The sequence below is a fragment of the Lepus europaeus genome, chromosome 1, assembly GCF_033115175.1.
Source record: "Lepus europaeus isolate LE1 chromosome 1, mLepTim1.pri, whole genome shotgun sequence".
NCBI classification, from domain to species: Eukaryota; Metazoa; Chordata; class Mammalia; order Lagomorpha; family Leporidae; genus Lepus; species Lepus europaeus.
This window is the reverse complement of record NC_084827.1, coordinates 111674534-111699797: the sequence shown is the minus strand read 5'-3', so window position 1 is coordinate 111699797 and position 25264 is coordinate 111674534. Positions and strand designations below refer to the sequence as shown.

At 43.1% G+C, this 25264-nt stretch overlaps 1 protein-coding gene across 1 annotated transcript in view; it reads right to left on the bottom strand.

Moving 5' to 3' along the window:
* Positions 1–9334: 9334 nt before the first annotated feature.
* Positions 9335–25264, bottom strand: part of CERS6 (ceramide synthase 6) — a 345732-nt gene continuing 329802 nt past the window's right edge. The window contains exons 9-10 of the mRNA XM_062187587.1: positions 18132–18288; positions 9335–14837 (exon numbers count right to left, since the gene is read on the bottom strand). Of these exons, the coding sequence (XP_062043571.1) occupies positions 14685–14837; positions 18132–18288 (310 nt within the window). The 3' untranslated portion in view covers positions 9335–14684. The remainder of the gene's footprint in view (positions 14838–18131; positions 18289–25264) is intronic.

Below are 25264 nucleotides of genomic sequence, written 5' to 3'. Positions count from 1 at the left end.
AAACCCTGGCCTGAAGTGCCGGCATCCCATATGGGTGCCGGCTCTAATCCCAGCTGCTTCTCTTCCGATCCAGCTCTCTGCTATGGCCTGGGAAAGCAGTAAAAGATAGCCCAAGTCCTTGGGCCCCTGCATCTGTGTAGGAGACCCGAAGGAGGCTCCTGGCTCCTGGCTTCGGATCGGTGCAGCTCTGGCCATTGCGGCCATGTGGGGAATGCTGATCTGAAGCCAGGAGCCAGGTGCTTCTTCTGGGTCTCCCATGTGGGTGCAGGGCCCCAAGGGCTTGGGCCATCTTCCACTGCTTTCCCAGGCCATAGCAGAGAGCTAGATTGGAAGTGGAATAGCTGGTACTCAAACCAGAGCCCATATGGGATGCTGGCACTGCAGTTGGAGACTTTACGCACTATACCACAGCATCAGCCCCCCTTTCTCCTCAAAAACCTTTCTCAACTGATCCTAGAGCAACCTCTCTCTCCTCTGAAGTTTTAACTACTATCCTATCCAATATATTTGAGATGAAGACAACGATGATGATAGCAATATCTTAGATCTATAGAGCAACTACTATTTTCAAAAGCCATTGACCTTTATCATTAAATTTGATAGATACACTAGAACAAATATGAGGGTACTTCAAATTTTTCATGGGAAAATATAATTAAAAGATAAGTTTGCTATGGTGCATTTTTGAAATGTATGGATAATATGCAATTTCTGTGAATTTTTGAAGACCCCTTATGTTATGTCTGTTAGAGCTATCTTGCTCCACTTAAACAGCTGCTGTTGTGCCCTGCCTCCTTAACTAGATTGAGAACCCCTTCACTGTAGCAGCTTTGGTGTTGACCTCTTCATACCCTTCCCAAAGCACAGCATAGCGTTTCATACAGAACTGCTGCTCAATGCATGTATCAACTTAATTTTCATGCGACTTTTACTGCATTCATGATCATTCTAGCTCTGTGTGTTTTTAGCTTCTACCATAGAAACTCCTTCATATGCCTCAGAAATGACTTGTAAGGACTACAACTGAGAAATGGCAGTGTTGGAACTGTAGCATCTCAGTGTTCTTGGTTTATGTACCAAGTAGTACTTTGAACTGAGAGAGAAAAAAAGAACTCATTGTTCTTTAAGACTCTAGGGACCCTTGTGAACTCACTCATCAGGCTCCAACTGGCCTGATATCTTACATGTTGTTTTACTTTTAAAAAAATTATTAAAGATTTATTTACTATTTATCTAAAAGGCAGAGCGACAGGAACTACACCTGGGTTCCCATGTGGGTGATAGGAACCCAAAGACTTGGGTCATCATTTGTTGCTTCCCAGGTGCATTAGTAGAAAGCTGGATCGAAAGCATGGAGTACTGGGACTTAGCCAGACACTCTGGGATGAGATAAGGGCATTCCAAGCAAGAGCTTCACCTGCCCCTGCATGTTTATTTCTCACTATCAGATAGCTACACATACTAGCAACCTAGGTCAGGAGAAATAGTAGGAGCTAAACATTTAACCCTCATGAATCAAATAACTGCTAGACCAAAACAAGGAGAGCTAGGTAATTTCCCTTTCGTTTCTTGTAACCTCCTCACTCTGCAACACACCAGCCCTCACCCAATACCCACCCCTGGAGTATCCTCTATGAGCTGTTCAGACCCCTTAAAAAACCCGGACCTCTCAATAATGAATCCTCCTACCTGGGTACCTTCCATCCTTCCAGTCTTCAGTGTGTCAGATTACTGAGATGTTCAGACTCATTCCTTTTGGACCAGTGTCTGGGTTATGCATTTGCCCTTGCATGTTCCAAGGCCTAGGCTGAGGAATAAGGTATACATTTTGTGATTGCAACGATGTCATGAATTTAGAAAATGCAGCCCCTTTAGACGAACTTCTGATGTAGTTGAGAGAGCTAAGCAATAGCATATTGCAAAGAAGGACAGTAGGGATGAACACCATAGGAGGAAAATGGGAGATCGGTAAGGACAATTAGGAGACAAGAGAAAAAGCAAGTGGAGAGTTCAAATACAGCAGAAATCTCGGCACCCCGAGTCATCAGAAGCAAGTGCAGTGGAATGACCCGGGAAGCCTACCCATAGATTCTGTGAGCACTCAGGTTCAGGTCAAATCACAACTCAACTGCTTGTTAGCTGGATGACAACAGATAAGTTACTTATCTCCGTGGAGCCAAGTTTCTTCATCTAATGGTTATGCATGTGCTGGTAAGTGTTTCACAAAATGGCTCATCATGAATGAATGAATGAATGAATGCCCCAGTTTGCAACATTCACTGATTTTGGATACTTCTAAAGTGGCTGATTGCAAGCTATCAAATTAAGGTCACTGAGCAGAGAGCTGGAAAGAAATGCACAGTGGCTCATCATTATATAATGTTTCCACAATCTAGATACAATGTATGTAAAACACCCTCAAGAACATTGATAATAGAGCACAGGAAATCCACCAAGAAGTGATGTTTTGGAGTGCGTATTACCTATATTTTAAAATACAGTTTTCATTATAAATGTATATAACTTAATAGCCAGCTCACAAAATTTCAGAAACTTTAACAGTCAGCTCATACAAACTGCGATGAGCTGGCTCTAACACAATAGTGATAGACCATGAGATAGTTGGTCCTTATTGGTGGAGTCTGTATTTTTGAATTTACCTACTCCACATACTCACTAAAATTTATCTGTAAACCCAGAATCAACGTTTGTGACTTGTGTTGGTTAGTTTTATGTGTCCACCCAACCGGGCCGGCCGTGGGGCCCCCAGATTTTTGGTTAAAACAAGTTCTGGGTGTGTTTGTGAGGGTGTTTTTGAATGGGATTAACATTTGAAGCAGTAGACAGAGGAGAGCAGGTTGCCCTTCCCTCATTCTATTCACTAGATCAAAAAAGCTGCACAAGGGAGAATTTGCTCTCTCTCTCTGCCTGTCTTTTCCAGCTGGGACATCAGCCTTCTCCTGCCTCCTGGTGCTCAGGACTTGTGACCCTGACTAGAGCTTATGTCACTGCTGTCCTGGCTCTCTACACGGACAGCTCTCCTGGGTCCCCAGCTTGCCAGCTGCAGATCTTGGTCCATAATGTTTGCGTGAGCCAATTTCTCCTAGTTCAATCTCAATATTTTTTTTCTCTGTCTTAATAAATAGATGTGTGCATCTATCTATAGGTATTTATAGAGATATAGATATAGGTGTTGGAATTGCTCAAGTCTGGGATCAAGTTATAACTCAACTGCTTGCTATTTGGGTGATTCTACTTAGTGCCACGATGTTTTCATTTTTGTGCCTTTTCTTGGTGACTTCACTGCTTAAAATGGCCTACAAGTGCCATGCTACAGTGCTATCTCGGGTTCCCAAGTGCAAGAAGGCTGTGGTGTGCCTTATAGAGAAAATAATAACCCACATTCTGGTATGAGTCATGGCGCTGTGGGTTGTGACTTTGATGTCAACGACCCAACCATACTTATGAAGTAAGGTGCTTTAAATCAGAAACACGTATAGGACAAGGTTATGTATTGATCACTTGAGAGTTGTGGTCAGCGTCTCACAAGAATCGAATCCTGTATTTCTCCTAGGAGCAATGCGTAAGTGTTCACTAATTCAGTGCTGACAGTCACTTTATAGGACACAATGGCCATGAATAACAAAAATAAACTGTTTCTACTTTTGCAGCGAAAACTTTATCGAGACAGTTTTGTATCTGATATGATGCTGAGCTCACAGTAGTAAAGACCTGGGAAGTCTGTTGTCTTCTTCCTCTCACCTCTGTGTCCCAGCAAGTGGGATACTAATTCAGGCAGGCTCATTCCCATGCAACTAGCAGCCATGAACTCTACCAACTGCTGGGGTTGTCATTTTTGGCCGCTCACTTTCTCCCACGAGGTGCTTTTTAAATTGCTCTGCTCCATTATCTTAAGTCCACCAGATACCTTTAAACTACTCAAAGAAAGCTGCTGACAATGACAATAGAAAAGAGCCACCCTCAGTCAGGAAGTGTGACTGCCTCCCGTGGGTTCTCCTCTGGCTGTGGCTGCCAGTCTCTCATATGTTTTTCAAGCTACTTTCCTTGAAGGGATCTGGGGGCCTTTCCTGTCCCAGATCTCAGCATCTTTGCAGCAAAACCTTCCCTTCTTCATTCTCTTTCAAGACTTATTTTGTTGCACATGGGTTGGATCTTCAGCCTTTCTTTCTTCCGGTGGCTCTGTACCCATCCTCTGCCTTGTCACTGACGCCCACAATACATGGATGTTGTGATACCAATGACACAGGAGGAGTTTGAGAGGAAGATTTTCTGTCATGGTTGCAATGAACATTGCTTATCCTTTTTCTCTCTCTTATTGATGATGCAACCATGCTACTCACTGCTCAAATCTCCAAAAGATTCCCCTAACCCTAAAACCTCGCCCTTACCAGCACGGGATACAGACCCTGGCAGTGAGAGAGGTCTCAGAGGAAATCACCCCGATAACACCTTCATCTTGAACTTGTACCTTCCAGAACTGTGGGAAAGAAATATCGTCGTGCAATGTTTGCACAGTTCTAAGTCACAGAGTCCGTGGGACTTTATAGCAATCCTAGCAAACTATGCTCATTGTTTCTTTATTTTAAACAAGTTTTTGATTCACAGAACGACTGTGTGGAAGGTACAGATATTGCCTTCACACAGGTACAACCTCCACCATTGTCAACATCTCCCACCAGAGGTGTGCAATTGTTACAGCTGATCAGTTTGCACCACATTATCACCTGAAGTCCACAGTCTACACTGGACTTCACTCTGGCTGTTGTACATTCAAGGGTTTGACCAAATATGATATAATCACTATATCCACTCTGAGTGTCACACAGTGTCATTTCAGTGCCCCAAGACTTCTCTGTTTCCCACCTGTTCATCCCTCCATCCCCCAAAACCCTTGGCAACCACATTAAAGTAGCTTTGTCTTTTGTAGGATGTCCTATAGTTGGAATCAAACAGTATGTAGGCAACCTTTTTACTTGGACTTCTTTCACTTAGTAATACACATTTGGGTTTTCTCCACATCTTTTCATGAGTTGAGAGTCCATTTCTTTTTAATAATGAATAATGTTTCATTGTCTGGATGGGCCAGTTTATTTATCCATTCACAGAAGGACATCTTGGTTGCTTCCAATTTTCATAATTATGAATAAAGTTGATGTAGACATCCAAGTGCAGGTTTGCATGTGGTGTGTTTTTAACTCCTTTGGGTAAATACTAAGAGAGTGATTACTAGATTATATGGTAGGAACACATTTAATTTTTGAGGAAATTTCCAGAGTGACTGTACCATTTTGTAATCCTACCTGCAATGAATGAGGGTACCTATTGCTTCACTCCACATCTTTGTCAGCATTTGGTGTTGATGGTCTTCTGGATTTTGGCCACTCTAATACAGATACAGTATTTCCCATTGATTTAACTTGCATTTCCCTGGTGACATGTGATGTGAAGATTCTTGTTTGTCATTTTCTTTTCCTTACTAGATTCTAAGTTCCACAAAAGCAGGGACCATTTCTGTCTTATTCATCACTGTCCTTAATGCCTACACTTCCTGGCACCTGGTGTCTAAAGGCTATTGAATAATTGAACCATGTATCCAAGGACCTGGCCTTTTGCTGTTCAATTTATCTTTGGCTATGTAAACATTTCTCATTACTTATTAAGTTAAAAATTAAATAAATTCTTTAAAATTTGAAAAATTTATTTCAAAGGCAGGGAAACAGAGATGATGGATATCTTTTGTCTGCTGGTTATCTCGTCAAATGCCTGTGAACAGCTGGGGCTGGGCCTGGAACTCCACCTGGACTCCCATGTGGGTGGCGGTGATCTGAGCACTTGTGCCAGCATCTTCCATTTCCCAGAGTGCACATTAGCAGGAAGCTGGAGTTGAAAGTGGAGCCAGGGGCCAGCACCATGGCACAGTATGTTAATCTTCCACCTGCAGCGCCGGCATCCCATATGGGCGCCGGTTCTAGTCCTGGGTGCTCCTCTTCCAATCCGGCTCTCTGCTGTGGCCTGGGAAAGCAGTGGAAGATGGCCCAAGTCCGTGGGCCCCTGCACCCATGTGGGAGACCAGGAGGAAGCTCCTGGCTCCTGGCTTCAGATCGGCGCAGCTCCGGCCGCCAACGCAGCTCCATGAACCAATGGATGGAAGACCTTTCTCTCTGTCTCTCCTTCTCACTGTCTGTAAATACATTAAAAAAAAAAAAAAAGAAAGAAAGTGGAGCCAGGACTCAAACCCAGGCACTGTGCTACCAGGTGTAGCTGTCTCAGGCAGCATTTTAACTGCTATACCAAATGCCCGCCTTTAAACAGCCACTTACTTGAAGAATTGCTTCAAAACTTAGTTGTGGGCCGGCGCCGTGGCTCAACAGGCTAATCCTCCGCCTTGTGGCGCCGGCACACCGGGTTCTAGTCCCGGTCGGGGCACCGATCCTGTCCCGGTTGCCCCTCTTCCAGGCCAGCTCTCTGCTGTGGCCAGGGAGTGCAGTGGAGGATGGCCCAAGTACTTGGGCCCTGCACCCCATGGGAGACCAGGAGAAGCACCTGGCTCCTGCCATCGGAACAGCGCGGTGCGCCGGCCGCAGCGCACTACCGCGGCGGCCATTGGAGGGTGAACCAACGGCAAAAGGAAGACCTTTCTCTCTGTCTCTCTCTCACTGTCCACTCTGCCTGTCAAAAAAAAAAAAAAAAAAAAAAAACCAAAAAACTTAGTTGTGAGTTATGAGTGCTCCATCTAAGACCTTCTTGGCCCATCTTTGTTTTGAAATTTTGTTTCATTAATTCTCCAGTTCGCCACACCTTCGTCCCTAGTTCCTATCAGCTTGTGTCTCGCCCCATCTAGTCTCAGCCCTGCATCTTCCTCCCTGCATATCTGGGCCTAGGATACTGGCAGAACAGGTGACTTCCCTTCCCCACAGCCAGCCAAGAAGTCCCTCAGCTGATCCAGCGTACAAGTGAGGGAAGCTGCATTTCCCACAGAGAAACCCTGAGTTCAGAACCTGTCAACGTGCTTCTGATGACCCTCTTGCCCCTAATTGCGGATAGCTTAAGTAGTATCAGTTCTCATCTAACTGTGTCCATTTGTTTTTCCAACAAACACTACTTATGTCCTGTACCATGCTAGGCCCCGTGTGAGGCTTGAGGAATACTGGCTTTACCAGTTCATTCCATGCGCAGATCCCCAACCCACTCCCTCCCCTTCCCCACCAGTCCTACTTCTCTGTCCTGCTGAACTCTGTAGCCTGGGTCTCCCAGGCTCCACACTGCTGACTTGCTGGCAGAGTTTGGCCAATACCAGGACATTTGCTACTCATGTAGGTGTCCAGCCACGACAGGTGGCCTCTCCTCCTCCTTAGCCCCCTCACTGGGTGGTAATGGGTTCCCACATTTGCTTGCTTCTGGGTGGTTACCCCCCTTGTTTACCTGTCACCCAGTTCACGTCTAGGAAAGTAATGCTTTGTGAAGCTTCTGCAACTTCACCACCGACAGTCACATTTTTCTCGCTTGATCTCTAATATAGGATTTATAAATTTTTAAACTTTCTGTATTTAGGAATGATGTCCGTCTTGTTTCCTCAAGCCATAGCACGTGGAGGAATAATCGAGGGTGCGGTCCCAGGCTCCAGACATCACAATGCCTGGTTCTGATCCCAGGGGATCCTGGTGTCCAGCCCCTGCTTTGTTGTTGGATCATCTTTCAATGCTGTCGGTACTATTACTCTTCCTGTCAAAGCTAGTTCAGGGCTGGCAGAGAATTCGGTTGGATGTGGCAGCCCCAGCAACAAGGGAGCCATTTCAGAGATGCTGAGTTCTATTGTTTCTATTCGGTAGAGATGCTCATAGTGTCAGATTATGCTGTTCATAGAACTGGCAGAGTGCACGGCTTCCAGAGGGTTGTATTTTCATAAAAATCCATTTTTTTGTGCCTTAGAGAAATTTCTGCGGTTAAATTTATCAAAATAATGCATTCTTGGAATCAGATTGTTGATGGGAGTGATTATTTTACAAGATTTTTTTTTAAACCATAAAACTGGTTCTGGTGGTGGGGTGTCTGGCTGAATTACTGTGCTATTTTTGTGGCTTCTGAAAAACTCCATGATATGAGCTCAGAGCAGAAGAGCAACTTGGGGAAGAGAACTTCATAGGAAAGGTGGACAAAGTGGGCAGAAGGTCTAACAAAGAGGGCACAGAGCAGGTGCCACCAGCGATGCCCCTATGAGGCACAGAGAGGAACAGCTCTGCATCATGCTTTGGGTTGCTTGTCCTAAGTCTTTTTTTATAATTTGGGAAAGGCAGCATAGTCTGATGTATTTAAATTGGTATCTCTATAATCATTTTTTAACAGAAGGAAGTGCTACATAAAATTTATTTTATTTATTTGAAAGGCAGAGTTACAGAGAGAGAGGGAAAGACAGAGAGATCGTCTAAGCGCTAGTTCACCCCCCAAATGGCCCCAACGTCCACAGCTGGGCCAGACTGAAGTCAGGAGCCAGGAGCCAGGCACTTCATCCAAGTCTTCCACGTGAGCTGCAGGTTCACAAGCACTTGGGCCATCTTCTGTTCCTTCCCCCAGGCCATTAGCAGGGAGCTGGATCTGAAGTGGAGCAGCTGGGACTCAAACCACAACCCATACGGGATACTGGCACTGCAGGTGGCAGCTTAACCTGCCATGCCATAATGCCAACCCCGCTACATAAAATTTAACACTGAAGTTTTTGTATTTTAAATAGAAAGAGACTGAGAGACAGAGCTCCCATCCACTGGTTCACACCCCCATGTGCCCACAATGCCTGGGACTGACTGACCTGTAATGCAATCCAGGTCACTCACAAGAGTGGCAAAAACCCAAGCACGTGAGCTATTACTGTTGCCTCCAATGGTCTGCATTAGCAGAAGTCTGGGGTTAGGAGCCAGAGCCCGGAATCAAATCCAGGCACTCTGATATGGGATGGGGGCACCTCAACTGCTAGGCTACATGCTTGCCCCCTATTTCTTGATATCTGAAGACCTACCATAGAATATAATGAACGAATAACTTTACTTCTCAGTGATCCTGGTGACATTGGGATTTGAGGAGTTTGTAAGAAGTAACTGGGGTGAGGTGAGCGCTGCAAGAATTTCACCCAGGAAGATGTGCTAAGTGCCCAACAAGAGCTGTTCACTACCCAGAGCAAAGGCCACTCAGACAGCATTCTTTAATACTTATCTTTATTATGAAAGTGTTTCCAAAGTCAAATGATCCTTAGAATAATGATTGCTTCCAGAGATCAAGAATGAATAATTATACTTCCATATAAAAATCAGCAAAACACAGTAACAATACACAAAATAATTCTAATCGGCTAACAGTACATCATTTCACTTCCGACAGAGATGCTCAAGGACTGAATTGTCTTAAGAAAACAAGTGGATTTGTCACCTCTCCTATTTCTCACTGCAAATTGAAAAAAAAAAATCAAATCCAACATCTAACCCCCGCTTTCTCCCCGACAACAAATGGTGTGGAGGTGAATGACCATGAGGTGGGCAAAGAGTTGATAGAAATCATGAGTTTTGGGGCCTTAAGGAAACTTTGGGAAACCAAGTGTGTGTGTGTGTGTGTGTGTGTGTGGGCGGGTGTTTTCCATATGTGACACAACGGAGCTCCAAATTAAAGTTCCAGTATCACCACTTCATGTTTTTAATTAGAGAGCTCGTTTCTTCTTTACAAATTCCAAAGGGAAGCCTCACAATGACAATTAAAAAAATTACTGTCGATTAAAAAAAGGAGAAAATAATCCCAGTGAAATCTAACTTTTCACTGGAAACAGAAGCCATTCCAGCAGCTGCTGTTCCCTGGTTTCCAGGCCCTGCAGCATGAGCGGAAGCCAAGGTCTCACTGACCTGGGTAGGCAAACACTCTTGGGCACAGTGTTTCAGAAACACGGCTTGCATGGCTGATCCAGAGGCTACTGGGAAATCCATCGCAGGAAAATGGCAACATCCCAGTATTCTTTTACCAGGAGGCTGAAAGGGAGGTGAGTGAGTGAGATTAAAAAAAAGGTCCAAGGCTGATGATCCCCATCCACCCTTTCCTGGGCAGTGCCCTGTGCTATCCTGCTGCCAAGATCCAGTGCTTGTGTGACCTGGTGGCTTCTCGCATTGTGCTGTTGTAAATGCTTTCCTTTCGAGCGCCTTAGGAGTAGACTCAACTGGGAAATACCTGGAAAAGACCAAGGTTCTCCTTTGGGTGTTTACAGATATTATTAATGATATTTATGATGCTCTGTGTTCTCTAATATAATTGTCTCCTTGAAAACTAGCAACAGCTACACTACCTCTGTTAACTGGAGGACTTCCCACAGCATCTAGGATAGGGGTCCTCAGCATCTACGGAGTGCCCCCTAGGGGAGGGGAAGGGACACTGCACACAAAAGCAAATGAACTAAAACGTGGCAGGTGAACCAGTGCTAAGACTATGTGTTAATTTTAAGAATGGCACAATTTCATTTTACCAAGAGAAATCTAAATGGTCTCTGGAGACAATATCTTCAATTAGAAAAAGTATCTTTCTTCATTTTTGTCAAGAACTTGTTTATGATTATTGAGCTATTTATGATTATTTTTCCATAAATAGGATGTTGGACAGCAGTAACTGTACAATAACTAAAGCTCACTTAATTTTCTCTCTCCATATGGATTATGTAGGCCTTGCAAAAGCCACATGATCACTTTCCTATCAGACTGACTTGGATCCAGTTTGATTTTTTCTTACTTGGATGTTAGAAACCCTTCAGAGCTACTATTATTTACTCACAAAGGAGAAATTAGCAATCAAGAGAAAAAAGTAGCCAAGTAGAACCTTAAAACTGCATATGCCACATGAAATGTAAACATTTAGTCTTTTATTTCCCAAGGATTTCTTGAAGCTTCTTTGGATATAATGACATCACATATAGTGAGAAAGAGAATCTTTAACACCTTTGGAATTATTCAGTATACTTTTCTTCAAATTTAAAAAAAAAAAAACAGTCAAATACTCTGGCAACTTTGGCATTAAGATTTCCAATAAAGGACCAAAAATAATTATTTCAAAAATCATGAACAGACTGGGGACAATCACAGGTATCTATAAAGTTCTTTCTAGAGAACAGATGGCTCCTCAGCAAAATCTTGGCTAAGCTGAAATACAATCTCACTTTTTACTTAGCCCCAATAACAACGAGGTTGTTAGACAAAGTGGACAAGTCAGGCCCTTTCTATCCAAGATGAAGGCGTTCGGTTTGCTTGGATACTTAGAATGGGAGGTTGGCAACACAACGGGACACTGTGAGGTTCAGCCACCAACTGGCCTACAGGTGAACTCATGTGATGCTCCTTCCTGCCCGCCTTTCCTGCCTCCTTCACCTTTCCTAGATGCTGGGGCGCTATGTGACGGCACCTCAGGACACCCTCTGCCTGGCTGCCCAGCAAGAGTGGAGTGTCACTAAACCCTGCGGTGAGGCGGCCATCGTAGGCATTTGTATAACACAGACTTGAATAATCCAAAATACTGATCAGCGCTCCCCCACTGTCAACACCCATGGCACTGCATTTGGAAACGTGAACTGTACGTGGCTTCTGTGCTGCCCTTGGGTGCCCTGCGACCTAGACTCTACCTCGTCCAGCTCTGTGGCTTGGAGGCGGGGAGGGGGTGGGGGAAGGTTCCGCCACTCTCGGCTGTGTGAGGGGCAGGAACAAGCAGGATGCTCAACAGCGAGAGTGAGAGAGAGACAGAGACATGTCTCAGGCCACGGTGGATGGATTTTATGAAAAGAAGGTGGAGAAGGATGAGTCCGTGATATTTTGGCTTTATCACGTTTTTGGAGAAACACACCTATACATACACAGATCACACATTTTTATATCATTTATTGACCTGAGGCCAAATTCTACTTAGTTTTCTACTTCTCCCCCAACTAAGAATTCCAGAAAAGCTATAACATTGGAGAAGAAAGCACTGCTTTCCTGGACTCTATTCTACAGACCCCTTTTTACCCTGGGAAGGTTTGAATGTGACCGGAAGGAAGGAGGTATCCACACAGGCTAAATTACTGAATGAGAAACAGCACTCCCACTAACTACAGCTGCACTGACAAAACACACTTCCAAAGCTATGGTGTGGCCTGGCCCAAGCGGAACATCAGACCCCTCACCTCTGTTTCTCTCTCAGCCTCAGCAGCCCACCAAGGGAGAGCAGTGGATAGAGATGTACTACTCTACTAAAAAGCCTACAGACTCCGTTTTGATTAGCCAGGAAGAACTCTTTGCTCTAAAATACAAAATGAACTAAAAATCTGTAGGGATGTAGAGGACTGTGTTAAATGACTGCCTGCAGCCAGAGAGGTTGCGCACACACCCAGTCCTTCTAAGCTACTTCTGAGAAAAACAAAACAGTGTTTGGATTTGCCTTTGCTAATGACAGGCTCAATTCACTGCACATTATGCACTTCATCTAACCTTAACTTTAGGAGCTGATTCTTCTGATGGGCCGTTCCTGTGCCATAGTGTCATGTGACCCCAACAGCGCCGCACGGTGGCTCTCTCCTCACGTTACCTGCTGCTAAGACCTGAACCCGACGCCAAAATGAGACAAAATATGTTCCCTGTGTTAGTCGATATGGAGTGGAGCTCTCACCTCAAAATCTGCAGCCAAAATATGGTTGCTATTACCTGTTATATAGCTGCATTTTAACAGATGTTCTGGTGACTAACAAGTACTTTTAAGGTTTAAAGACTAGTCTCACAGACTCAACCATGCACAAGCTACACTCCCAGACACACGCCTGTCTTGTGAAATAAAAATAATACATTTCTACCAGCAGAACTAGTTGCATTGTTTTCTCAATAAATAAGCAGATTTTCAAGCCTCTTCCCTCTGCTCTGGGCTATAGCAGAAACATACTATTTTGTAAGTAGGTACAGAAAGATTTAACATTACTGCCAGTTTTGGTTTAGGAACATTCCTTTAACTACTAACTTACAGGTTGAAAACTGTGGGCGCAAAGCTATATTTTAATTTTTTTTTTCAAAACACAGAATTGACTGTGACTGGCTCTGAGCAGGACAGAATGTACTCTCTGCACTTGCTGCTGTATTCACCTAGCTCTCATCCACACATTTTTGTTTTTGCATTTGTATTCTGGACCCCTGTTTTAGGCAATGGTCTTTTTGATCTATAAAGTATCTGTAACCCGACTTCCCTCCCTCTTACGAAAAGTTGGAAGAAAAGATAAAATCTTTGGCTTACATTATGTAGTTTTCTTATCTGCACATCAATAACACTGCCATGGAGAAGACAGGGAAACACATTCTCCAGTCATTTTGCTCATTCTTGTACTGCCATTGTCCAAAAGAATTTTTGTTGTTTCTCTAGGAATAGATCCATTTGGAAAAGAACTCCTGGAAATCAAGTAAGCTTTCACAGGAGCACACAACAGACTGGGAGACCAACGCTGCTCGGTTCTTAGTGAGGAGAAAGTCATTCTGGGACATGTTTGAGAGAGAAGCAATCGGTGAAATGGTCTGCATCCCACTGGCTTCACTGGCAAAGCTGAAACCTCAAGATCAAATAGTAGAGAGGGTTTTTGCTTGAAAAGCAGTTGCAGCGAAGTACCTTGCACTGGAGATGATCTTGGCTAACTCTTGAAAGAGTACTTCTTTTCCATCAAAACACACTTTGCTTCTTGTGTGTGTGTGTGAGGGAAACCAAAGAAAACTGCTACTTGCAGGGGTAGTGGGAAAACCTTGAAAACTCAGCTGCTCTCTTTACCTTATTCCCAGAATACAATGCCAATCCCCAGTATCAAAGTGATTTCTTTGTATATAACCATGAACTTACACCAGTATTTTCCTTCAGAGATGGAGCGCTGACCGCATCAGAGAATTAAAAAACAAACAAAAAAACCCACAAAACAACTTTCTGCAATCTACAAGGTTATGCCCCAACCAGCCACCATACTCACTGAAGTCATCTTGGCTGTGTGCACAAGGAATGAAGTGTATTCCAAAGCAGGTTCCTACCGAAAAACTCTTCTAGTAACTGTCCTCTTTCATCTGAACTGCTAACTGACCAGGAAGAGTGACAATTAAAAAATCAAGTCCATCCTGCCTAATTTTTACATGGGGAGAATGGCCACTGCTGTAGAGGCAGTTTCAAATGGGTACTGTTAACACAAAGAAAGCAGAGCTATTCAGAGCGCTATGAGAATCTCGCACTGGTTGTGCCTGCTCTAAGTGCCAAATCAAGCTGATGCTCCTAGCACTCCGGACAACAGCAACAGAAAGGGGTGGAAGCAGACAGAGCATCTCCTCCACTGCCAGGAACCCAGAGAGTAGAAGGAGTGAGGAAACCCTCTTTTGTCCACAGATTTACAAACAAATACAAAAAATAAATAATATTCTATGACAGTACAAATGCAAATACTGTTCCCTTGTGTCAGTTACACACAGCATGCCTACATATAGAATGGTAATTCTTTGTCATTCACAGACAGGACATATGGCAGTGCACTATTCAAAATGCTTTGATAATCCTAATTTTTGTTTCTGGTGCTGAGATATTATGAAAGGAACTGCATTTGCAATTTATTAAATACTTCCAGGAACAAATAGTTCACTTTGTTCGGGACTTGTAGTTTTGAGTAATTAATCATCCATGGAGCAAGGACCGGTCAGGAGATACCCATTGGTACCACTGGTCCCATTGGTGGTTGTCGCAGCATGCGGGGTCTTCCCTGGAAGTTCTGAGTCCTCCTCATCTGAGCTGGACTCAATGTCACTTCGGTCATCCTTGGACACCTGTGGAATACAAGAAGGTGAGCGTAAACAGTTCCTAAGGATTCATAAGGAATGGCATGCTCAGAAGCACATGCAATCGTATAGGAAGCTAAACTAATCCAAGTGTTAAAAAACTAAAGAACATTGGCTGGGCCGGCGCTGTGGCTCAACAGGCTAATCCTCCGCCTTGCGGCGCCGGCACACCGGGTTCTAGTCCCGGTCGGGGCACCGATCCTGTCCCGGTTGCCCCTCTTCCAGGCCAGCTCTCTGCTGTGGCCAGGGAGTGCAGTGGAGGATGGCCCAAGTGTTTGGGCTCTGTACCCCATGGGAGACCAGGATAAGCACCTGGCTCCTGCCATCGGAACAGCGCGGTGCGCCGGCCACGGCGGCCATTAGAGGGTGAACCAACGGCAAAAAGGAAGACCTTTCTCTTTGTCTCTCTCTCTCTCTCTCACTATCCACTCTGCCTGTCAAAAAAATAATAATAAAAATAATAAAAAAACCCTAAAGAACATTAAGAATATCACCACAGCTACCATAGCTATACGCTTCCCTTCATTGGAAAGACACCCTTTGGGTGACAAAGTCTGTTGTGAAAGAATCTAAGTGGCATGATGGAAGGCTGAATGTGTTGACTTCTTTAAGGTACACTTTGATATTCAGGACATACTAGACCATGAATCCCACTCCTTCCCCAAGAGTTCTTGTGCTACAGCAGTGGCATTATAGGAATCGGTACAGGTGAATCAATGAACTCTCTGCTCTTCACGTTCTCCCTGAGAATTATTTAAAGTCAGCTCCTAGTTAATCACATTAATGAAGATTTTACTAGCTCAGATTGTTAAAAAAAAAAAAAAAGGTCATTCCTGTTTGACTTTGTAATGCATTGTTTTATGATTTGACATTTGTATGTCTGCTAAATTAATTAGAAATCATGTTTTATACAAGCAGATCACCTGACAAGCAATGGCAAGTAACATTTTCAGAACCTGCTGGCTGAGATGTAAAATCTACTGATGGGATCATTAAGAATTGGCTCCCATCTCGCCAAGTTTCTCCAATCCTCTATTCAGTCTCATTAAGTAATGAAAATGGTAAAATAAGGCACTAGGGTATAAATCTATACATTGTCTTAAAGGACGAAAACACTCTTACTAACTAGCAAGAAAGTAATTTTAGGGGAAATTAAATAGCTCTGTAATTCTAAATTATATGGTCATCATTTTTAAGGTTGTCAAATAACCGAGCACCATTTACTTATTTTTTTTTTTCTTTCAGTGGGGGTGGCACCTAGTCATAGACATCTCCACAGTCAAGTCTCCTGTGATTCTCCAGGGAGTGGGGTTGGGGAGCCAGGCACAGACTCCTGGGAGGTCTTTAAAATTAGCTGGGGACTTCCCCCACCCCTGCAATGTGCCACCACCACACACCAACTTGAGAATCCTAGAATCCACCCCAAAATCATTACTGTGAGAGAAATGTCATCTCTCAGGTGGGTGGGGACAAGAGAAAGAGAAACTAGAAGTATTGCTCCACTCCAGCCAGTGATGGAGGAAATATCCTAACACTGAACCCCACTGCAATGGATCTTTAGATGAGGCTGGACTCACAGAGACATCTCCAAAGTGACTGGACAATAAGGGTTCTTTAATGTGGAAAACATGGGTCACAAAGACAGCATTCCAATAAAGCTCCACTATGTTTGTAAGACCATTAGTCACAAATTAAGCTGCTCACAGTGAACTCCCAGTTCCAGCAAGTGACTGGTTTGCAGTCACATGCTCTGTAAGATGATTATAAACTGCATTTTGAAAATCTATACTTATGTTACCTTCAAAGAAAGGACAATGTCTATCTTCTAAGATCTCCAAATAACCCACAGGAAAATAACTCAAGGGTAAGGTGAATCTTACTATCCTATATGGGAGCTGCAGTGGCAGTTACAACATTCTGAAACCAGAAATCTGGAATGAAGTGCAGATCGTCTGTTGGTAAAGCTGAAGCAATGAGCTGGGAGAAGTCAGTAAGTCTGATGGACATAGCAGGGCAGTACGACTGCAGGGGATGTAATCCACAGCACCCCTGCATCTTTAGTTATTGTCATTCTTACAATAATGTGCACACTGACTTAAACTGCATCCAAATGAGGACCAGAAAATTTCAAATAAAATGTGTCTTCATGTGAAAGAGGAAGAGGTCACATAGACAAAGGAACTTTAGCTTCTAAACAATTAACTGTTCAAAACATTTTGGCTTGATATAGGAGCTGATGCTGAGAATTGGCTTCTTGGGACATGACTGTAGGTCTCAACTTCCCCTGTGAGAGGGAGGCCAGTGGTCATGTGCTACCCTGGGGCCCTGGACAGAAGAGGCCAACAGCTGATGCCCAGGGTTCCACTCTGCGCTGCACTGATTCTCTCCTCTTCCCTGCAACTCCTTCTGTTTCCCATACTTGCCTTTGGTCTATTTCTGTCTTTTAGTAACATAGTAAACAACGGTGGAAGAACCTCTTCTCTGATGGATCATGCAAACTTTAGCAGAGTACAAGCTTGTACAGAAGGGCAGTAACAGCTATTCCTACTATCCTTTACAGCTAATGGAAAACTAGAGCATCCAGACAGTGCCAGCGGATTAGACAGAACAACAGGAAGGGGAAAAAAGCGTTTGAGTGGCCCTCCAACAGGCAAGTGGCACCCAGGACAAGGATAGCGAGCGTAAGAAAAACTTACATGTAAGGGGTTCCACTTCCCAGCCTTCCAGGGGGGCAGAAGGAAGAGAACAAACAATGAATATAAGAAACTGTCACAGAGAAGGAGCTGGAAAGTCACTCTATACAGAGGGGCTGGGGCGCAGCGAGCTTTCTTCAGATCAGCCTCATGAGACTATTTTAAACCACAGAGATTGGAACACATTTTTGCTGGAAAAGTCATGAATGCATTTATTCAATTGGAGAGAAAGGGTTGTTTAAATGGACAGACTGTACCAAGCAACCCTTATCATAAAAGGGAGTCATTACATTTCTGTCAGTATAAATATAATCAGAGAAAGACCAGGGGAAATACAGAGAGGAAGCAAAAGAATACAATACATAAAATATCATCATTACATATGCAGATCACTCGGCATCAGCAGCAGCAAAGCAATATTGACAATGAGAAGAAAATGAAATTTTGCTTTGTGTTTCTAGGTGGCTTTTGCTCAACTTTGGAAAAAAAAAAACACCAGTTTTTATGACACCTGAAATAATAAATAGTTGATTCAGAGGAACCCAAACCATTTTCTTGGACATATTGAAAAGTATGAGTTGTAGCTTACCTTGCCTTTTGAAACAGCTTTGCAAGCTATTTTGACAATCAAGTAAGACCAGAAGCAGTTCAACCCTTGTATTAGCAACAGCAGGAGGTTAAAAACCCACCAGGAAGGGTAAGGTCCAACGATCTCCCAACTTTCAAATAATGTGGTATTTAACACCCTAAGGAGAAGAAGAAAGTCATTACCCAACACAGCACTTGGCTTTCAAAAGGTTACTTCCTGGAAGTTTCAGGTCAACAACACAGCTTTAGTACGCCTTTCGGGGGCGGATGGCGAGAGCTGAGCAGGCACTTAGAAGCGGCGCCACCTGAAACACTGTCCTGAGGCCACGGCCCTCACTTTGAGTCTAGCTCACAGTACAGCCTTCGCTATTCACTGGTTAAAAGCCGCAGTTTTCCCACACAAGGCTCACCGTCTCCACCATTTTTAAGTGTGCAGCTCAGTGACATTAAGAGCATCCATGCTCCTGTACAACCATCACCACCACTCATCCTCAGGAGTCCTCTCTCTTGCAGAACTGGGCATTAAACAACAACCTCCCATCCTTTCTGTGCCCAGAAACCACCACTCTGCTCCTTGTCTCCATGTACTGCACTACTCTAAGTATCTCACCTAAGTGGGTCATCTATTATTTGTCCTTTTTGGCTGACTGATTTCACTGAGCACAAGGTCCTCAAAGTGAACACATATTGTAGCATGTGGCAGGGTTTCCTTACTTTCTAAGTTTAAGTGAGTTAGGCTTGCCGATGCTCATCATGCTATTGGGGTAAAGCGGTCTGTCAGTCCTAGGCTAGTGGTATTGCTTGGCTACTGCATTAGGTGTCTACACCACATTTTGCTTATCCACTCATCCACTGAGACAGCTGGGTTGTTTCCATTTTTTGGCTATTGCAAATGCTGCTGCTATGAGTACAGATGTACAAATATCTCTGCAACTATGCATCTTCTGGGTGTACACCCCCAAAGTGGAATTGCTGGATTGTATAGCTTTCCCTTCATTTTTGTTGTTATTTCTTCCATTTTCATTTTCTTTTGGTTGTGAATCTATATCAAACTACTTGTTAAAAGTTCTGCCCGGTCTTTGAACTTGCTTTTTGTACTTTACATAAGTGTGAAAAATACCATTCAATGAGGTTGCATCTAGAAGGAAGTAATTCCAGAAACACAAGCACAAACTGTAAGCCTAGCAGAGTGAGAAGCACAGGGGGCCTTACGCTATATCTATATGCTAGGGGAACTGTGAATTTTGTGAGGGTTACCCTCTGAAAGAATGGTAATTGATATATATATATATATAAATGATAATAATATAATTGATATATAATTGATACATATATATAATTTTGAAGTAATGAGTACTGCAAGGATTTTTTAATGAAAGGTATTAGAGGACAATGAATATATTTACTTTTTTTCTTATTTTATCGTTTTCAATAATTTAATGCCATGTAATATCTGCCCACCTTTATGAGGCACAGCACAACTTTAGCAAATGCATGCAGTGTAAACTGATGAAATAAGACAGTAGCAGCCCTACCTCCCCAACCTTCCTCCATGTGTGGAGCCCCCAGCGCCTCTCCCTCTAGTTTTGTACCCAGTGTATTATACCTTAGTGTGAGCTCTAGTTGCCTTGCTGTGCGGTGGAACACTGCATTTAGTTTTAAGTGTATGTACTTCAGTTCAGAAAATTGGTTGAAGTAACTGGTTCTCTGTAACCCATGCTCAGAACCAGAATGGGATGGCCAGCTGTGGCAGCTAGACCAAGGCTGGTTTAGTGCTTTGTTCTGGTCTCTGCATCTGAGCCTGTGGAAGCTGACCCATGTCTAGGTGGACAACACACAGTGGCTAAGTGGGGGAGAAGAAAATCTCTCCAGTTTAAGATACAGACCACTCACACAAGAAGAAAAGACAAATACACAGGGAGTGTTAAAATAAGAAACAGGACGATGAGTGCTTTGAGAGAGATTACAGACCTGGTGAGTTCACAAAAGCAAAAGAAAATATTTACTGCAGTTAAGAGTTTTAAAAAAAAAGACAATGAAAAAGGGACATGAATAGATTCCTTATTCTCAAGTTCAGCTTTCCCTGTTATAAACTAGAATGAGGCTAGGAGAGTTTGTCTTTAATTTTGTCTCTAAAGCAATGCACAACGAGCATATATATTAAGATCCTTAAAAAAAATTGTGTGCAATCAAATTTGACAACTCATTGAAAATATCACATCCCAAGGAACAGTATTATTCACTGGAGAAAGGGGACTAATTTTAGAAAATCTATTAACATAATATACCACAGTTATTGGCCAAATTGGAGCAAATCTAATTATTTTAATGACATCAAAGACATTTGGTAATGTTCGATTCCCCATTACTGATATTAAAATTTTATTTATTTATTTATAATTTATTTGAAAGAGAGACAGAGACAGAGATCTTCCAGCTGCTAGTTTATTCTCCAAATGTCTGCAACAGCAGGGGCTGGGGCTGGAGCCAGGTCAGAGCTCAATCTGGGTCTCACATGGGTGGCAGGCACCAAAGTACTTGAGCCAACACCTGCTGTCTCCCAGGGTGTGACTAGCAGAGCTGAAGTGGAGGCAGAGCTATGACTAGAATATAGGTACACTGATCTGGGATGTGGGCATTCCAAATGGCGTCTTAATGCAGTACCAAATGCCCATCCCTGATAGTCAGAAAACAGAACTATTTGGATTTATTATGATTTTAACCCTCTTAAATTAGTACATCATTAATGAACACCTGAATGACTTCCATTAAAGTCAAGAACAAACCATGAATTGCTAGTCTTTCCATTATTATTTAATATTACTTTGGCAATTCTAGTCATTGAGTATGGCAGAAAGTTAAAGGCTTAATTTCAAATACATAAACATGAAATGTCTACAGATTTCTAAGGAGAAAACAAGGGGCTGGTGTGTGGCATAGTGGGTAAATCCACAGATTGCCCCATCAGCATCCTATATGCACGCACGTTTGAGTCCTGGCTGCTCTACTTTGTCTTTTTTTTTTTTTTTAAGATTTTATTTATTTATTTTATTTGAGAAACAGAGTTACAGACAGAGGGAGAGACAGAGACAAAGGTCCTCCAATGGCTGGCTCTCTCCCTAAACGGTTGCGAGGCCTGAGGAGGGCCGATCTGAAGCCAGGAGCCAGAAGCGTTTTCTAGGTCTCCCACATGGGGGCAGGGGCCCGAGGACTTGGGCCATCTTCTACTGATTTCTCAGGTAATGGCAGAGAGCTAGATCGTGCTCCACTTCTGATCCAGTTCCCTGCTAATGCACCAGGGAAAGGCATTGCGGCCATTTGGGGAGTGAACCAGTGGATGGAAGTCCTCTCCTTCTCTCTCTACCTCTGCCTCTGTAACTCTGCCTTTCAAATAAATACATAAATCTTAAAAAAAGAAATATCTAACCATATTATGCTGTGTATATTTATATATTGTCCTACCAGCAGATGGAAGACTTCACTGTCTCCCTGTCTCTACCTCTCTCTGTAACTCTGTCTTTCAAAAAAAAAAAAAAAATTCTAAAAAAAGGGGTTGTCAGTGAAGAAACTTAAAAACAGCCTCATGCATGTAAAAATTTAAGTAAAACTGCATTTTGTGTTCTATTTTCACTCATTTTTAATGATCTGTATCTCTGTTTAAATATGTGATGATATTTAGGCTTTGTTTCTGTTTAATAAGGCTTTTTGCCACTGAATAAATGAAGGCATGTATCTTTTTGAAGATATTTATAAGCTGTAAATAGAAATTGGTTGAAACAATAAAAACAAGAAAAATTTTCCTCTTTTCCTAATTCATGATTAAATAATTAGAAAAAACCAAGTTATTTATAAAAAGGACTAAATAAGTTAATAATGCTTGTGCATGTGTTCTCCATAAAGTTTGTGGACAAACTAAATTGAAAGATAAGTTTATTTTGGTGTGAAAATGTTGAAATCTATGTAAAGCTCTTTCAATCACATGCATTTGCATGGACCACTTTGAAGACCCCCTCATAGGTGTGGGATTTAAACATTTCTGACATTGAAATAAACTTATCTTTTCATTTCCTTTCCATGAACTTCGTGAGGTACCCTTGTTTATTATCCTGAAATGCAGTGGTCACTTTAAACAGCAGTTTGCAGGCTGGGGTTCCACAGGTCTAAACAAGGCTCCCCTCCGTGGCAGTGAAGGTGGAACCCACTCCTGATTCTTTCATCTCCAGCAACTTGCAGAACACCTGGAAGTCACACATTCCCTAGCTGTGTTTGTTGACTGACCCTCTGTTTGTGCAGCAAGCAAATAAATGAGAACTCACAGAAGGAGCCAGTTCTGCCTCTTGACATGCACTCTGACACCGAGAGAGAACGCCGTTTCACTTGAACAGAAAGAGGTCTGTATAAACAGCAACAATGACTGCACGGTGCTATTCAGTGTGAACTAGCCTGTACAGCCTTTATTCATTACAAATTAGCCTTAGGGTAGGCACTAGGACTGATGCTATATCTTGGCTTAGTTTGAAGGATGTCAGAATGGTTGCTAGTGACATGGCGTTCACATTAATTTCTGAAACGCTACATCAGAATTTGTAGGCTTTGTCATGACAATCAGTGGTACCCTTGAGCTGCCACTCAAAAGTAACAGTACCTCTCTGAAAACGGAGTTGGCTGCCTATATACACTGCGGAAAATATGTTCAATGCACCAAATGGCCATATCTCCTAGTTGAGAGGCTAGGCAAGAACAAAAATGTACTAGGAATTTTGACTGGGGAAAGAGATAACATTATTTCCCTTGGACTTTGAAAAACAGGAAACCCCTTCAAACACAGCAGTATTTCTATAGAGGAAACTGCCCTCTTTTTGGGTAAACTATTAAACTGATGATTACAGGAGTTTATTTTTTGGGAGATCAGGGTTAGGAAGAAATGTGTTACTGATGCTACTATAAATTGATGGTGTAGAGCTCAGAGCAGTGGTTACCTCTGAGAGAGGACTGACCAGGATGCGGGGTGAGTAAGACTGCTAGATGCTGGAAACTTCGATGTCTCAGGTGATGACTTCACGGGTTGCCCATATGTAAAACTTCATATAAGTAGAAGTTGAGCCAGCTTTGCACTATACTGAACACATTAATTCTACTTAGTAAATGAAAATGGAAGAAAATACCCTGTAGGGCAGACGAAACGCATATGTACTCACACCTTCTGACTTGAATAATTACTGTAACATCAGCGTTTCCCCTCACAATAATTTGCATTCAACCTACAGCCTCTAAGAAAATAATACTTTTTCCTCCAAATAATAGTTATCCTACAGTATCAAACCTCTGCTATGCAAGGAAATAAAGGGAACGAGGTCATTTTTCTCTGCATTAACGTTAGGCTCACTGACCACTAGATGGCACATCGTGCACACACAAAGCATGCCGCAATGGGTCTATTCTGCCAGAACCTTTGCCAAAGGTGAGTCCGGGCACAAGTCAGTTGATCTCTTCCTCCCAGCAATCCCATCAAACAATGAAATGAAGGGGCTCCAGTCTGAGCTTTTTTTCTTTTTTGTGTGACTCTTGGCAGAAATGGATTACTGGATTCCTGTAGGGCAACAGCGGGACTCCTTGCAATTCACTGGCGATGTGCAGGTGCACGTGTTAGCACCCCAATAGCTTAGCCCTGATGGCTTGTTTTAATGGATATCTAATAAATCATAACAATTTCATGAGGCCATGCCCTATGGTTTACTTTTGCTCATTCTTACCTTTTATGGATTCTTCATCTTAAATGTAATTATCACAGAGATATTACAAGGATACATTCATACGGAAAAGCTCACAACCGTTTTTTATTAAGCAAAGAAAATACAGCACTGCCTCATTTTAATAAGATATTTAAGACAGTGGTCATTTGCATTCTGAGCATCAGTGTGACTTGATGCATTTCCTGTCTCAGGATGGAGGAGTCTCACTTAGCACAGTGTAAAAATCACTACTGGAATTTCATTTATCCAAAACTACCTCCAGTGCTTAATCTCTTCATTCTTATTGTGGCTTCCAGGTGAGAGTTTACATTTGTTATCTTTAATACACAAAATTAGGTGAACACTCGCACTCAGTCCTATGCATCTCCTGGCTGAGACACCAGTTAAGATGCCTGCACCCACATTGCAGTGCCTGGGTGCAATGCCCGCCTCTGGCTCCTGACTCCAGCTTCTTGCTACTGCAGATTCTGGGAAGCAGTGGTGATGGCTCAAGTAACTGGGTTTCTGTCTCCCACACTGGGGGGCAGGGCGTGCATTGAATTCACAGTTGATAGCTTCAGTCTCAGCTATCTGGACATTTGGGGAGTGAGCCAGCTGATGGTGCTTTCTCTCACTCTCTTTTCTCTGCCTATCAACTTTTAAAATTTCAAGTCAAATACAGTTCACTGACAAACAGGTAGGAATGGTTAATGGTAATTGATCTCATTGTATAAGTGAATTTACAGGTATGTGTCTTTGATGGGAGCATGGCAAGTGACCACAAGCTTTGCCTCCGCCCCTGGACTCTTCTCGACCCATGAGAAAATTCCATCTGCGTCTCAGGTTGTACGCTTCTAGAACAATCTATATACAAACCACCACAATGTCCTGGTCAATCCTCCTTCAAAGTAAACTCTTTCCAGAGAGGGGCAAGATTTCTTCTCTGGGAAACAGTCAGAGTTAGGGCCTTACCTTCAGGACTGCCAGTGAAGATAATGCCAACAAAATACAGAATGTGCTCTGGGGTAAAAACTAGGATGCTCTTTACTTCCGAGCTTTTGAATGGTTTTGACTTTGCTCACCCAGACAGACCTCAACATACAGCCTATACATGCATCTGAACTCCACAGAACAAATAAAGAGTGGACTCTACTTAAAGATTCCCAATAATCTACTAGCATGTTTTGCCTGTTTTAAAGTAGATTCCTGGGGCTAGCGCTGTGGTGCAGTGGGTTAAGGCCCTGGCCTGCAGCGCTGGCATCCCATATGGGCACTGGTTCCAGTGCTGGCTGCTCCACTTCCCATCAAGCTCTCTGCTATGGCCTGGGAAGGCAGTAGAAGGTGGTCCAAGTGCTTGGGCCCCTGCATCCACATGGGAGACCTGGAAGAAGCTCCTGGCTCC